This window comes from Lepidothrix coronata, unplaced genomic scaffold, assembly GCF_001604755.1.
Source record: "Lepidothrix coronata isolate B3197 unplaced genomic scaffold, Lepidothrix_coronata-1.0 Scaffold61, whole genome shotgun sequence".
NCBI classification, from domain to species: domain Eukaryota; kingdom Metazoa; phylum Chordata; class Aves; order Passeriformes; family Pipridae; genus Lepidothrix; species Lepidothrix coronata.
The window spans coordinates 3,552,700-3,569,216 of record NW_016690241.1 but is presented as its reverse complement, the minus strand read 5'-3'; the positions used below and the strand labels follow the sequence as shown (position 1 = coordinate 3,569,216).

General features: G+C 39.3%; 1 protein-coding gene across 1 annotated transcript in view; it reads left to right on the top strand.

Annotated features, from left to right (window-relative positions):
- The window catches only part of PCNX2 (pecanex homolog 2 (Drosophila)), a 156,568-nt gene that overhangs the window by 17,055 nt on the left and 122,996 nt on the right, over positions 1-16,517 (top strand). Inside the window, exons 6-8 of the mRNA XM_017817517.1 lie at positions 6,179-6,326; positions 6,495-6,640; positions 7,841-7,934. Coding sequence (XP_017673006.1) covers positions 6,179-6,326; positions 6,495-6,640; positions 7,841-7,934 — 388 coding nt within the window. The remainder of the gene's footprint in view (positions 1-6,178; positions 6,327-6,494; positions 6,641-7,840; positions 7,935-16,517) is intronic.

Here is a 16,517-nt window from a genome sequence, read left to right as displayed (position 1 = left end):
GCAATATTATCATCCAGGGAGCAAAGCCTGCCGTGGGAGTGGTGGGGACTGGTGCAGGAGACACTAAACCAGGACTGCATGACCTGAATTTAGATGTTTTTCAGGCTCTTTTTAGAAAAGGTACTCGTCATTCTGGGCAGAGCACAAACCACAACTTTGAGTGAGTTGTTCTGGATCCCAAGCAATTACCCTTCTCCTATAAAAAAGTAAAACATACTCCTGTGGATATTTTTAGACTACTCTTTTTTTTTTTTTCCTTTTTTTCCCCTTGCATGGGAGAAAGAGGGCTATCGCCTGCCATATAGTCATGGGGAAGAGGGATTTTGTGCATTGAGTCCAGGTGACAGTCATGGTGGGAGGTGACAGCAGGGCAGTTTGCTGGCAGGTGGGTAGGAACTGAGATAGAGCAGCTGTGTGTAATCCCTGACTCTCATGCTGAAGAGGGACCATATGGCATTTGATGCCCCTCTTGGGATGTGGAGGACATGGTTTGTAGAACTCAGTTCTCTAGATCTGATACTCAATGTGTAAGGCTTGATGGGTTGAAGTTTTAAAATTTCAGTCTTTAAATTGAAGAGGCAATGCTATGTTTGATGACAAGTCTGATATCTGCAAAGAAACTATGGAGTTATTTCAGAGGTCTGTATTCTGATGTAATTGGTAGGTATAATGATTAGATTATTTAATCTTTGCTGCTGACCTAGGAGATTGTTTTGAGCAAGTCACTTCCTGTTACAGGTACAATGACTACTGCTAGTTTTTCCTGTTGCTTCAGGATTAATGTGGTAATCCTGATTAATGGATGTGCTTCTTCAGTGCCCATGTTGAATTTTTATAGCAATTCTTAGACTGTGTGATGTTCCCTGGGTACTCTTGTTGTTTGGTGGATGACCAGCTTTAATGTCAGTTTTTTCTAATAGGTGAATCTATAGGTTGAGAATAAAGTACATAAGATAGATGTTTCTGCTAAAGCAGTTGATGAAGAAAAGGTTGGGAATGTCCTTAAGACATTCTCCAGATATATGAATGGGATGGTTCAAAACTTGTAGAACTTTTGTTTCATGCTGGTACTAAGAAAAGCACAGAGCAATTTGAAATCAATTATCTGTGTGGCCAAACAGGAAAAAAAATATATTTTAAAGTAAAAGTTGCTATTTTGGAGCATAACGTTGTGGAATAAAGTGGATTTTGCAGCAAAGCAATTAATGAACAGAAGAGGGAGAAGCTTAATTAGCTTAATTTTGCTTGACCAGATTTCAAACCAGATGGCATCTGAAATTATGACAGCAGTGGCATTTTAATCTACAGAAGTGATTTATGGAGATTGGGATAGGGACATGCAAGTAAAAGGTGAGGAAGAAGGTCTGAAAGACTGGTAAGGGGCCACAAAATAGTAAATGTTTTGTTGAAAAGTTACAGAACAATAAAATTTCATTCTAGTTACCTAATAATAAAGCAGCTTTAAAGTTGAGGTACACTGATAGTTGGTTATCATGATTACTGTATCATAGAATGGTTGGGGTTGGAAGGGACCTTAATAAAGATCACCTAGCTCCAAACCCCTGCCATGGGCAGGAACACCTTCCACTAGATCAGGTTGCTCAGAGCCCCATCAAACCTGGTCTTGAACACTTCCAGGAATGAGGCATCCATAACTTCTCTGGGCCACCTGTACCAGTTCCTCACCACCCTCACAGTAAGGAATTTCTTCTGAATAGCCAATCTAAACCTGCCCTCTTTCAGTTTAGAGCCATTCCCTCTTGTTCTATCACTACATACCCCTGTAAAAAAGCCCTCTTCAGATTTCTTGTAGTCCCTCTTCAGGCACTGAAAGGCTGTAATTAGGTGTCCCTCGAGCCTTCTCTTCTTGAGGCTGAAATCTCAGCCAACTCCCTCAGCCTTTCCTTGTAGGAGAGGTATTCCATCCCTCTGACCATCCTTGTGGCCCTCGTCTGGACTCACTGTATTTACATATTACAAAGGCTGTTCCATTTCAACTGTAAAACTGGTTTCAGCCTCTTCCCGGTGTTGACCAAAGGTTTGTCTATAAAGATAATTTGGGATGCTTAAAATGTGTTTGATAAATGAAAAAGTTACATGACAAAGGAAGTTTTGGTAGTGTAACTGCATTTAATTTAAGGAGCTCATTTGTCAGCACTGGGATGTTTTTAAGTAATGTTGCTGTGCTGTTAAAAGTCTTCAGTGCAGACAAAAATGTTTATAGGAAGCATCTTATACCTATATGGAACATATAAGAAATATTCATCTTGATAAGTATTTTACCAGGATAACTTAAAGATGTGTCTTCTGCTCAATCAAAATATGAAAATGGTGTACAGACCGAAACTTGGCTGTTTGTGCAGGACTCTTCTGAATCACCCTGCCCCAAGACTGATTTAGCCATGAGTCCTGATAGTTACACCTCACATGTCTGAGTCATGTGGCATATCATTTCCAGACAAATTATGCAGTTATTGCAGAGCCTGGGTCTGAGCTTGAAACTTCTGTGAGCCCAGCCACGCGTACACTGTAGATGTGTGGAGCACTGGATCAGGGTAAATGGGTCTGTTAGGAGACCACAGGGAAAGTGCAAGTACACTGCCACGTTGTACTTTTTAGTCCGCTCTTGCTCTTGGAAGAGGTTTTTCTTAGTACTTGAGCTTCGCCAGCACAATTTCCATGCAAGGAGCATTGGGTGACGTAGAGCCGATTACGTACCCTGGCAGGACACTCCTAGTCTAGACATCACTATCTCCATTTACATACTGAAGGGCTAAGTCACTTGGAAGAAGATGACTAGTAATCATGAAAGCCAGTCACAAACCCATCATGGCCCACCTTTCCAGTGCTGGAAGTACTTGTCACCATAGTGTTTTCACATGTAAAGCCTGTAAGAAGCAGTATGTTTAGGCTTTTATTATTATGACTCTTTACCACGGCAGGAAAAAGAAGTCTGCAAGGCTTGTGGTTTGGAATGGAAAAGAGAGAGGCATTTTCTAAAACCACTAGATAATGAAATTTTAAAAATCTCTTTAATTGTTCCAGCCCTAGAGCTAGTTTGGGGCAATATGGGACCAATTAGATTATTAAAACCACAGTTTCTGATCTCTATCAATTATTCTTACAACTTGAACAGCCCAAGCCTTTAGAAAGGTGTTTTTGATTAGGTGTCTGTGGTTCCATCACCTCCTGCAGCTATAATTACATCATTAAGGAGATGCTTCAGTAATGGCTTAAACTGGAATTTAAATCTTTAATTAGGAAAGGAAAAAATTGTTGTCTGTTCCCCTAACTGCTTTTTTTTTCCTAAATAGATGAAGGTAGGTCTGGAAGACCTGTTGAATTATGCCTCCCTCCATGCACAACAGATACAAAATATTTCCCTAAATCAGATTTGCAATCATTTCACTTTATTTATTGCACAGAGAGTCAGGATTCTTGGTTTTCATGTGCTACAGAAAGAGGACAGGAGACTTGGAAGATTGGCAGTGTTGTAGTGAGATCCTTTTTTTCCCCCTCCTTGTGGAAGCTGAAGGAACACTGCTGTTCCAAGCAAGAATTACATGGTGTCTTTATCTCTGCTGCCCTCTTGCTTCTGGAACCTGGATTGGTGAGTGTCTGGGGCTCCACTGAGGCTCTTTAGGCTGGATGATGCTTCTTGTGCTTCACATTAAGGGCTGAGCCTGCTGGGACAAGATGTGGTGCTACAATTGAAGTTGTTCTTATGCTTCTGGATGCTGCCTCCTTCTACCCCGCCCCCCCCCCCCCCCCCCCAAAAAAAAAAAAAATTGAGTGAAGTGTCTGCAGCAAAAAGTTGTTAAGTGTAAGTCTGAGGCTTTAGGATATTAGAGGGGTGTGTCCTGCAAATTGAAACTGGTGTACAAATGTCTTAACTCCTGAGGGTAAGTTTGTTTGTAGAAGTAATGTGTTAGTACACCAGCTGATGCAGTTGGAGGAAAACAAGAGAGATGATCTGAAAGCTCTGCATGTCAAAAAGCTTGTTTACTTTTTTCGATTTTATCAGTTGACCTAATAAAAGGATTACATCTCTCTACAAGCCTTGAATCTGTTTTATCCTTAGACCATCTTAGCTATGACACCACCATTTCTTAACTGGTGACTCTTGCAAGTTAGGTTTGACCAGTCACTAGTAGTGTCCCTCAGGGATCAGTGTTGGGCTCAATCCTGTTTAATATCTTTTTTGATGATCTGGATGAGGGGGTCAGATCTACCATTAGTAAATTTGCAGATGACACCAAACTGGGAGGGAGTGTCAGTCTGCTGGACGGTAAGAAGGCTCTGCAGAGGGACCGTGACAGATGGGCCGAATCCAAGCGAATGAGGTTCAAGATCAAGTGCCGGGTCCTGCACTTTGGCCACAACAACCCCATGCAGTGCTACGGGCTGGGCACAGAGTGGCTGGAGAGCCAGGCAGAAAGGGACCTGGGGGTTTGGATTGACAGGAAGCTGAACGTAAGCCAGCAGTGTGCCCAGGTGGCCTAGAAGGCCAATGACATCCTGGCCTGTATCAGGAATAGTGTGGCCAGCAGGACTAGGGAAGTGGTTCTTCCCCTGTACCTGGCACTAGTGAGGCCTTGCCGTGAGTGCTGTGTCCAGTTCTGGGCCCCTGAATTCAGGAAGGACATTGAGGTGCTGGAGTGTGTTCAGAAAAGGGCAGTGGAGCTGGTGAAGAGTCTGGAGCACAAGTCCTGTGAGGAGCAGCTGAGGTAACTGGGGTTGTTTAGCCTGGAGAGGAGGAGGCTCAGAGGAGACGGGAAAGGAGGTTGTAGCCAGGTGATCGTCGGTCTCTTTTCCCAGGCAACAAGCAATATGACAAGAGGACACAGTCTTAAACTGTGCCAGAGGAAGTTTAGGTTAGACATTAGGAAGAAGTTCTTCACAGAAAGAGTGATTGAGCATTGGAATGGGCTGCTCAGGGAGGTGGTGGGGTCACTGTTCCTGGAGATGTTTAAGGAAATACTGGATGTGGCACTGAGTGCCATGGTCTAATTTACAAGGTGGTGTTTGGTCATAGGTTGGACTCAATGATCTCGGAGGTCTTTTCCAACCTAGTTGATTCTGTGATTCTGTAATGAATGGTAATTGTAAGAAATATGATTTAGAAAGTGGTGAGAAGTATGGTTTACCAAATGGAATTTTCCATGTAGGGAAATTTCTGTGGTTTTTTTCTTGATTAAATTCCTAAGGTGTTTAAACAGCAGGTCTTGCAAGAAGTCTGAATAAGTATGTTTCAATACACCTTGCTTAGTGCAAAAGGCTACAGGATTTAATGAAGCATCTCCAACAAGCACCAGAAAAGAACTTCTTTCCATTTAAAACATTTAATTGCACAACTGCACATGGTGCTGATGAAATCATTTAATTACCCTTTAAAATCCTAGCAGATAATTTTTTTTAGTTTATACACAAAACACAGTTGCAAAATGTTTCACTGTTTACCATGAACATTACTAACTAAAAGAGAGTACTGCTTGAAAGTAGTACATGTATACATGTAAATGACATGTGTGGGTAGAGAGGGAACATTGATGTAATTGGTATTCAGAGTAGTAGAAATCAGAAAAATACTTCATGTGTATTTTAAAATCTATAGTTCTGTATTTTCCAAGCATAGGAAAATCTACTGTAAAATTGTTTTGACAGTGTTCCCTGCATCAGGTGTGTGGCCAGTGGGGAAGACGGATTAGGCAGCTACCTGCTTTCCTGTCCAATAGCTCCATTTCCTTTGGAGGTGCTGCTTTGCCTTTTGTAAGAAGGGAATGGGCCAGTGCTTTGGCTTTTCCACTGCCAGTATACACAGCTTGGGAACAAATTATGGCCCCCAGGGAAGCAGCCTCTTACCATTCTAGGTTAGGAACAGGTTGATTCCCTCTGAAACAATAGGAGAAGCAAAGCAGAAATTCTCTTTTGTTCTCTGTTTCACACAGTGTGTCCTTGAAACAATGCAATTCACACAGACTCCTCGAATCAGAGTACCTCCTCATCCAGATTTCTGTGGTTGTATTGTTTTAAGTAACTGTAATGCTTTCCATAAAACTAGTAAGTATGGCAGTGTTTTAGATTTTCTTTTTTAGATGCTCTTATTCAGAAGTTGATGAACGAAACTCTTGAAAGTCGTCTGCGGAGAGTGGCTCCACTTCACTGCCCTGTTTTCCAGATAGCCAGATGACGGAGAGAAAAGAAGAAATGGTGGGAACAGAAAAGCACTGTGAGCAACTTCCTAAACAGGAAAGATCAGATGTGCAAAGCCAAGATCATGCTAGTACTAGTCCGGTGCTACCAGAGTCTGCCAAATTTGCAGCACTGTAAGGCCAGTTTACTTTACAATTTTGTACTTCAAAGATATGATGTAAGATGTTTTGTTTCACTGAGTAGAAATGACATAAACTTTTAATTAACCTCTCTTTCTTTTTGTTTTATTGAGAACAAGAAAAAAGTTCCTCATAGTAGTTTTGAAACATTTTTGTGTCAAGTTACCAGGGCAGCAGGCAAAGGCAGATAATCTACCGGGTAACTTCTCAGCAAGACAGTTCTGTCTTGCAAGTAATAAGTGGACCTGAGGCATCTGTGCAAGATGAGCTCTCCGTGGATGCAATGCACGTGTTCATAGATGAAAATGGTGAGTTTATGTAGCTAGGATAATTACAATGCATGAGGAAATTTCTAAAGAAAATTTAAATGCCGTGGAAGGATATTTCTCTTGTCTGTTATCTATTGCATGCTTTTCTGTGTGGGGGAAAGAAAAGGATTTAGTAATTTAAAGTCAGATCAGCAATAGAGTTTTCAAAATCCACCAATGACCATCATAAACCTGAGCCTTACACACTGCTTGAAGTTTGCCTTCTAAACATCATCCTCAAAAGATGCTGGCTAGGCCAGAAGACTACTTCTGTCTCTTCAGAAGAACTCCTGGTGTTTTCTACCTGACTAGGAGTTTTGCACTGGCCTAATGGGGTAAAACATTCATCCTTTTTCCTGGTTTTTTTATTCAGCTGACAGACTGATCTCTGATAATTGTGATGGTTGCTCTCATTTGGAGTTGTGGTCTGCTACCCTTTCCAAGTGAATTAATGAGTGACCTAGTCTTGCCCCATGTCTTTACTGGGAATGCTACTACTCTGAAGCTATTCCTAGAGTCTGAAGCTGTAGTACACGTGGTGATGGTTTGTCTGAGCCTCTTGTACTCCTGTGAGGTACTGGCTCATACCTCTGAAAGGCAGCTGTCCCACAAGCCCTATTTCCTTTGAAGCTACCTTCAAAACCAGCATGGAATGAGTGCTCATGGTAGCTGAGTTCATGACCCCAGAGATATTTTGGTTTTCTCCTGGCCTTGGCTGCAGCCACTGGCTTGCTGTGGGGCTAAGGGCAGCAGCTGCCAGTCAGGCAGGTGGCACAGCCTCCAGATCAGTGAGCAGCGACCCTTCGCTTTGTGCTGCATGTGTGAGCAGGGAGTAGCAGCAGCTACACTTGTAGCAGAATGTTTTGCTGCTGTGTACCTTCTGACCTCACCTTTGTGAATGGAAAGAGAAAAATATGATTATTTCACATTTTACAGTGAACTTACATTGATCAATGGGCTCTGTGTTTAATTTACCTTTTAAATATTCACTGTAAGTTCTGTGTTTTTTTGATTTGTCTCAGGTTTTCAGTTGTTCAAATGTTACTTTGCTTTCTGAAGTTTAAAATAAGCCTAGTACACAGACTGAGAACTATATATTCATATATATGCCTGACCTAAAATGTATTTTTTATAAATTTTGTGTATAAAGCAAATGATCATGTCACTGAACTGATTTTTTTCCCTCTGTATTTTCTAAAGGGGAAATTAGATCCTGCTATTTAAAAGCTGGCTGTCAGAAGGAAGGAAATTTTAGACATCAGCTATCACATTGTGATTGTATGTCAAATGCTCAGTAAGTAAGCCCTTATTTTTAGAAGTGTTAAGAGTTTTCATTATTAGAAACTATGAAACTGTAGCTGTGAAAGATGCACATGAAGGGGGGGTATTGGAGAATATGTGTGCTAACTACTTCTAGAAAAGTCAAAGCGTGAATTTTTGGTTTTTGTTTTCTGCTAAAAACAGTGACAGATTTATAAGAATATTGAAAAGAGAAAGTGAAAATGAAAACCAGAACTATCCACTGTGCTTTCATTACTTTCTGGGAATAGACAAAGTCAAGTGTAGAGATTATAAATAAGATTGTAAGTAAAACAAAGTAAGTGGGATTGTTACCAGCTGTTCTCTAAACCTTGTCTTGTTTGCTTCCCATACCTCTTGGGTCATTTGAAGATTTTTAGTGCTGTGTCAGTATCAGGCACTGACACTGCTTCATGTCAATTCTAGCAGCAGAGCCTTTCACCTTGCATTAAATCCCTAATGATAGTTTCACACTCTAATAAGGTATCCATTTTTCAAAGGTCTTTTTGGAGTGATACACACAAATACTGTGTTCATTACTGTGGTTTCCATGCTCTTCTACGTGATCTGTTGTTTACATATCTGTAAAAAGAATTTTAAATATTCATAAGTGTTTTTATGAAATAATTTTGGTTTTCATACTGTTTTACAGCATTTGGACAAGTTGAGCGAGGGAGTGAAAATGGTCTTTGTTAATAGCAAATATTGTTCTTCAAGTGTTTGGCTTTCAGTGGAGACTTGAAAAACCTGGGACCATGTTAAAAATTGTGTTAGCATTTCTAGTGGAGTGCTATTATGAGAGACATGAGAATAATGCTGTTATTTGTCAGTAGGCAACGAGTAAAATAAAATAATTTGAGTTCATCTACAGTAGAAATCTTTGGTCTGTCTTTAGCAAAATAAAAAAACACTGACTTGGTAGAGGTTAGTGTTGATCTGAAAAATGAAACATTTTACTTTGGTACTATTTAACTCTTGTAACTGTCTTTGTTTCACCTTGCACAGAACACTCTCCTCCTCCCCCTTCTTATAACTATGAACTTGAATCTGTCCTAAATTCAGAAATAGTTTTCTGTCCCCTGACTTTTATCACTTAATTTGTTTTTAATCAAAGGAAGGACAATCTTCCTTCTCATATAAGAAGTCATGCTGAACCTGCCTTTGATAGATGCTTATTGACATCTCTGTCTTCCTGTGCTAAGTGCTATTTTTTAGTTTGTGGTTTGCAGACTTCTAGGGATGTGAATTATTTTTAAGGGGTCTACTAAATCTTGTTAACAAAAGCAAGTTCAGATATATGTTGCAGGCATTTATGTGCATGCAAATTTCTAAAGATCACCACCTTTGCTGGAAGTCTCAGGGTACAGTGACAGTTTAGGCTGGGGAGTAGAATAGATCGGTAAAGACAAGTGAGTTCCCAGGACTGTTTCTTTATGGGAGTGAATGGGAAGACAGAACACAAGAGCTTTTCCAAGAGCAGAGCAGCATGAACGAAAGTGCAAAGCAGAAGTTAATGTGAAAAATAAGGAAAGGGAGAAGGGAAGCATTAAGTGTGGTTAAGTTGGTTTTTGCAAGGGCAGTTTGTAATATGTTTAGAGAGATTGGTGAGAGCTCTGTTCAATGGGAAGTTTCTACCATCTGCACATAGAATGGAGGGCATGATGGGAAGGAAGTGGATTTTGTTGTTTCTTAAGGTGTTCACTATCAAGTAATTTTGTATTTAGACAGTATGGAACACAGCATATAGAAAATAGAGGGGGAAATATGCTTTAGGAATAGTTCAGGAATGAGGCATCTTTCCTTCCCCTTTCCCCCTGTCCTCACCTGCAGGCTTGCACATCACTTATGTCAGGTTACTTTCCTATCCATGCTTAGAGGTAAAATACATGATCACCATTATTAACTAATGATCTTTTTATTACTGAAGAAAAAGGCAAATAGAATAAAACAAAGCACAAGGGGTACTTTCTTCACTTAGTCTCTTCTGTGTGTCTGACTGTGGAGAGTCCTTGGCAGAAATTATTCCCTTGTGGGTGGGCCTACCTCTAGTAGAAGTGTTCATTATGAGAGTAACCCATACCAACAGGAGATGTTGCTGTTACGAAAGGATGCTAGAATGAGACAAGGTAACCACCTCAGAGATGAACTCGGCTTATCTCGCAGCCTGTCGGAAGGTTAACTAAGGAGAAGACAGTGATTTTGACAGTACTTCTTCATGAGTAATTGAGACAGTGCAGCTTGAGAGCTGGTGTCTGAATTCATTAATGAGCCATCCAAATTAGATTTTATGAAGTCAAAGGATGCAGGAGAAAATTAATGGTTGGACATAAGAATTGGCGTTCTCCTTGAATAGTAGGAGTAGAGTTTTGATCTTGGGAAGCCCAGATTTCAGAATTTAGAATAAGCGTAGAGAACAATACATAGGTTTGCAGTTTGTGTATATGAATTGTTAAAACACTTTTCACCAGTCATACTTGCTTTATACTTCTAAGATTAACTTGCTCCTAAAGGGAAAATGTCAAACTGAGTTGAGCCAGTGGAGTAACATGTGGATTTGAGTGGACTGTGCCCTGATGTGTTTCTTTATGAGGAGAGTTGGCCCAGACAGAGGCCTCTTGCTTTGGGGATGGTGTTGGGAGAGACAGCAAGCCAGTCACTGGTGTGCTGGGAGCTATGACCTTTCTGGGTAACACTGCAGTTGTGAAAGGGGAAGGAATTTTGACGGAAGAGGGTATGAACTCTGGCTGGTTTATCGAGAGTAAGATAATTGCCTAATGAAATGGCCATAGGTAACTACCTTTTAACTAAGTTATGCAAAACTGAAGAAAGTATTTAAATATAACTCAAAAGAAGCCATTAAAGAAAGCCTTGAGTCAGACTAACTAATGTTTAATGGTCTTAAATTCAAATTATAACTTGCTGTTTCTGTCTACTGAGTCCTACTATTGTCTGCTCCTTTAATAAAGTCTTAACCTGTATGGCATTTCACATCAGCTTATTAGGATTTGCAATTAAACTAGTATTTCTATGATCTGTAAACATTTTATCATCTTAGCATGGCTTCTGATAATTTCCCACAACTAATGCAAAATCTTAACAATGCCACTCTGTCACAGAAGTGAGGATATGTTATGGTTTTATTTTTGTTTTGTGCTTTGGCGTGCTTCCTGCTTTTCCTTTGCTTGTGAAGCAATGGATGAACAACAATGGATTACAATGTACCAGAGGAAGCAAATGTCCAAGTTAAAAGGAGTCTGTGATTTCTTCCTTCAGAGACTCCTTAATATGTCAGGCAATACTGTTAAAAGGAATTACACTTTTTCTTGTCAAATATCAGTGGTCCATCACCTCTTTTTGCCTTTGCAGTGTTGTGAGATTATCACTGGAGTATTCTCTAGTTTATCAATGTTAATATATATTCTACCAGTTTCTATTTTTTGTCTTTGTTTATTTTTATTGTTGTCTTTTGCAACTACAGTAGTTGTCCTAATGACAGATATTTCTTGTACCTGCAGTCCTTATCCTGGGAAGTTTTCAGAGCTTCTTAAATGTACTATAAATGCTTTTTTTTGTTTAATAATTTCCAAAATTATCACTTAATTCTGCCAAAGTTTACTAAAAATTATTATTTTTTCAGGTTGTCTCCATATTTGTGTCTCACCAAATTGTCTCTCGCTGGTCTAGCAGTGCAGCTTTTAAAATATTTAAACACTTGGCCAAGGTAAATTTCAAGGAGGCTTTTATGTTGTAATGATCAACAAAAAATAGATAATTCCTTTTCCATCTTAACCCCCATTTTGGTGAGACATTCTTATCACTGAGTTTGGTGAGTTATTTAAACATTGGCATGTAGCTAATCAATTCCCCAATTATTGTCCATGCAATTACCCTGACCCCACTTTTGGGTGTTCTCTTGCCAGCAACACCTCTTGCCAGCAGCCCCTGGGGAACGGGTTCCCCACTGAGCTAATTGACTCTTAATTTGATGCTCCCATTACCCTGCCAAGGTCACCTCTAGCCATAAATTGTTTTGTGACAGGCTTTGACAAGACAAAGTGTAAACTGTATTCTCAGCTCATGGATTACATTGGAAATTAGTACAGAAAGACCATTTGAATTTGTTTTGGAGTGAGAAATTGGAAATGGCTTTTGCAGCTGAAAGCCATTCTCCTGCCCCATTACATTAAGTTCTTTACCAGCCTTGGTCTCTCTTACAGTGAATCCTTATGTTTCTATTCTGTGTGTTTTGAGTAGGTGCTTGGCTTCTGGAAAGGCACATAATGGTAAGAGAGTTCCCATTTGTGTAAAGCATGTGCTGGGTATAAGCCCGAAGTGCCTTTTGTCATGGTTCGTTTCACTTCTCGCCAAATGGCCTCTAAATTTTCATCTTACCTATACAGAACAGTTAGAATTTCAATTTCTTCATATAAGATTGGTGATACTAAGTAAAACCCATGAGCATTAAAAAGAACACACCCTTAAAAAAGTGAGCTGAAAGGATGTATAAGTTAAAGCATTATTAGAGGTATACAGTTATCTTCTGGGCTCAGGAGAAACAAGGTGGTGTTAGTGAGTGTCTTACGAATAAGGAGGTGTCAGTCTGCCATACCTTTTCTGTCACTCTGTGACAGAAAGCAGATCTTTAATTTCTTTACCTTGAATGTCTTGCAATTAAATAACAGTTAATTTTGATAAGCAGTCAAGAAGATATATGTGAGCTATCATGTTATCTTGGTTCATAAATATCAGTGAAAGCATAAACCCCTAAAATTACAGTATATATTATAGTAGTATAATTAATGATTTTTGCATGAGTTGCATGATCTGTCCCCAGTACACAGGCTAAAAGAGCCATAAAGTACATATCCATGCCAGTATATAAATTTAACAGCAATCATATTTTGTGCATACTTGCTGTACAAAGCTAATAAGCTTTTAATGTTTAACTACTTTTCTAAATGTGCTTTCTTTGCATTCCGGGGCTCCTGTTGAGCACCTCCAGCATGTGTGTACATAAATATTGAAGAAAAGCATGTCAATGCTTGTTTCTGCTCAGTACTGTAACCGTCCTCAGCACATGTATAAAACCGGCTCTATCTTTCTAAATTATTTGAATATATGAGCTTGATGCATTGGAAGGTTGTCCTTCCTGGTTTCACATCTATGAAAAACTCTGAATAATGTAGTCTGTTGCAGTTTCTTTTCTCAGGTGTCAAGTTATAGAATAATATATACTGCCTGAATGTATTGTCCGTATCTGTTTCCCTTCACTTATATTGTGAAAGACAGAAAAAATAAGCTTACAATAAACTTGAGGGCACTAATGTAACAAATGTTACTATTTTGGTAATTTTTATGTAGTTTTGCTCTTATCAAAAATGTATGCGAATTTTTTCCATGTGTAAAATTGTGTTCTCTGTAATGAAAGAAATAATGCTTGGAGAAACAGTGAACGCAACATGTGATATCAAACCCCAATGCTGTTAGGTATAAAGTTGTTAACTCCCAGGCAACCAGCAGTAGTACAAGAGGGCACGATCTTAAGCTCTGCCAGGGGAAGTTTAGGTTAGATATTAGGAAGAAATTTTTTACAGAGAGAGTAATCAGACATTGGAGTGGGCTGCCCAGGGAGGTGGTGGATTCACTGTCCCTGGAAGTTTTTAATTAGAGACTGGATGTGGCACTTAGTGCCATGGTCTAGTAACCACGGCTGTGTTGGATCAAGGGTTGGACTTGATGATCTCGGAGGTCTTTTCCAACCCGGCTGATTCTATGATTCTGGGATTCTAAATAAATGGCTCTATTCACGTGATAATCTGTGAAATGCTCTAATGATTATACATTCAAATTATTTGTTCTTTAAGCTTTTCTGCTTCAAATAGTTTTGCAGATATTCCCAATCAGGAATAAACTATCCAAAACTTCCATGGTACTACCTGAAGCAGTTCACAGGCATGATAGCACTGTGAAACTCAGATGTTTTGTCCCATGAGTTTTACTGGTGTTCTGTCACCATGATGTTTATTTCAGCATAGCATTTTGCTAGCTGATGTGAACAACTCTTTATTTCAGGGGGGGATGGATTTATTTCCAGAAAGCGTTTTGCATTTTTCCCATGCTGTTTTGCTCAGGCATGTTGCAGTCCATCTCTGAGATGCTTGTGGGTGTTCAGATCCGAGATCTGAAGAGAGCAGACCATTAAACATCCCTGAAGAGCATGGCACTGTAAGGTCATGCTACATACCTGGTAGTATGTATGGGTATTTGAGCATGTTTCTCTGCATCCTTACAATCTTTTTCTATTTAAAGCACTGAGCTTGCTTTGGTGTGTGTGCAAACACATATGATATAGTTAAGTACTTTTCAGAAAATACAGAAGGTGGTCCACACTTAAAATCCTGATGTGGATATGTCCATTCCAACCCAGGAATGTTTTTTCTGTTAGCTGAAAAACTGAGATACATGTAGCTCCAAGGCAAAAATGGTCTTTGTAGAGGATTTTATTCTTATGTAGAAAAAATTTAAGGGCTACTTTTTGAGGATAGGCCAATTCTGTCTCTCAAGTCAAGTATTAGATCTTCTAAAGCCAACTGGAGTTGTGCCTGTATAAGCTGTGGAAGCATTTGGCCGTTTATATTCCTTTCAAGAAATACTCTAGGTTTTAGTGGATGTAGTTTATAAGAATACTGCTTGTATTCTTGAACGCATTTCCTTCTGTCCTGTGTTAAATTCCTGAGAAGAAAACCATATTGAAACTCCCAATTCTGTGCAGGATACACATGTATTGATTTTTAAGAGGGAGAGTTGATGTCTCTTCAGAACAATCCTTGTTTTTACTTTCGTGATGCAAAAGCATTTGATTGATTCAAATGCATATATAGGTGTAAGTGCTGGACTTCTTGCTGCAGTTTATCACTTCATGTGTCTGACAACATGCCGGCAATAACCATAATTTTCATCAGGAGGCTACTAGGCTGCATTTGTGTAGTAAAAGCTGGAGTTAAAAATAAATATGTAAAATAGGCCACAGAAATGGATGTGGCCTGCATCTGAAGTATTTGAGAATGGGAGCAGTGTCGTGGTTTAACCCCAGCTGGCAACTATGCACCATACAGCCACTTGCTTACTCCCCCGATGGGATAGAGGGGTAAAAGTCAGAAGTGAGAAAAACTCTCTTTATCTCAACCCACTAGTTTATGGATAAAGGAAAAGCTACACACCCAAGCAAAGAAAATCGAGGAATACATTCACCACTTTCTCTGGGCTGGCAGGTATGCAGCCACCTCCAGGAAAGCCAGGCTCCGTCATGTGTCATGGTGACTTGGGAAGAGAAACACCATCACTCCAAACATCCTCACCTTTCTTCTTCTTCATCTTGATTTATATGCTGAGTGCCATATGGTGTGGACTGTCCCTGTAGTCAATTGGGATCAGCTGTCCTGGCTGAGTTGCTTCCCAGCTCCTTGTGTACCCCCATCCTCCTTGCTGATGGGGTGCTGTGAGAAGCAGAAAAGGCATTAATACTGTGTAAGCCATGCTCAGCAATAGCTAAAACATCCTAGGGTTATCAACACAGTTTTTAGCACAAATCCAAACCATAGTCCCATACCAGCTACTATAAAGAAAATTAACTCTACCCCAACCAAAACCAACACAAACAAAGAATGATTGCCCAGCTCTTAGTAAAAAGCACCTTTATCTTAGGTGCAGATTTCCTTGCTGCATAAGTGAAACTTGGGCTTTCACTTGAAATCAACTGTATATATATATAATCCATATACCTTTAAAAAAAAATTCCAGTTTGAGCTTTATCTGCTTTCTTGGTCATGTATCTTTGAATTTAAGTGTAATGTTATTAAAATAATATGATTTTATGTAGGATAAAATTATATTTATGTATCTTTCATTACCACACATGGTTCAACCATACCAGTACAATCATGCATTCATATTGGACTTTGCTTGTTCTATCTGAGCAATTGATCCTCTATACTCTTTACTTTCTTTTTTTTAGATGAGGTTCTGACACTAAAACCAAGCTTCTAAAAGGCTATGTTATAGTTAGAATCTAAAATCTTTTGCAGTACAGATAAAGACCTCCATTTAAAGAAATGGCATACATTTTTTGTTTGTTTTGAGAATATTTTTATTTTCAGCATCAAAAGGACCGATGGTTTAAAAAAGTAGTTGCAGCAAAATAGTGACTAACAAGTATTAAAAAAATAACTTAAGCTACCTGTCAGTACTCCTGCTGAGTGCCGATGTTTCTGGCCCTGGGCAAAAGAGAGAATTCTGTCAAATCAATGAGTTAACTTATTTGATTTACATTCACGTCCCTGAATAAGCTACTTGAGTGCATTATACTATATGAAAGTCTATCTGAATGCCTTAGTGGTACTGTATGTCTCCTTTATAAATCTATTAATACTTTAGTATGTTCACTGCTGGAAAATCCCCTGAACCTTTGAGGTTTATTCCTCATAGGAGAGAGTAAACTTAAGAGTAGATTTCTTTTTTTTGTTGGTGTTTCAAAGTGTTGTTTTAGAATTAAAAAATAGTGTATCACTAAAACATCTTT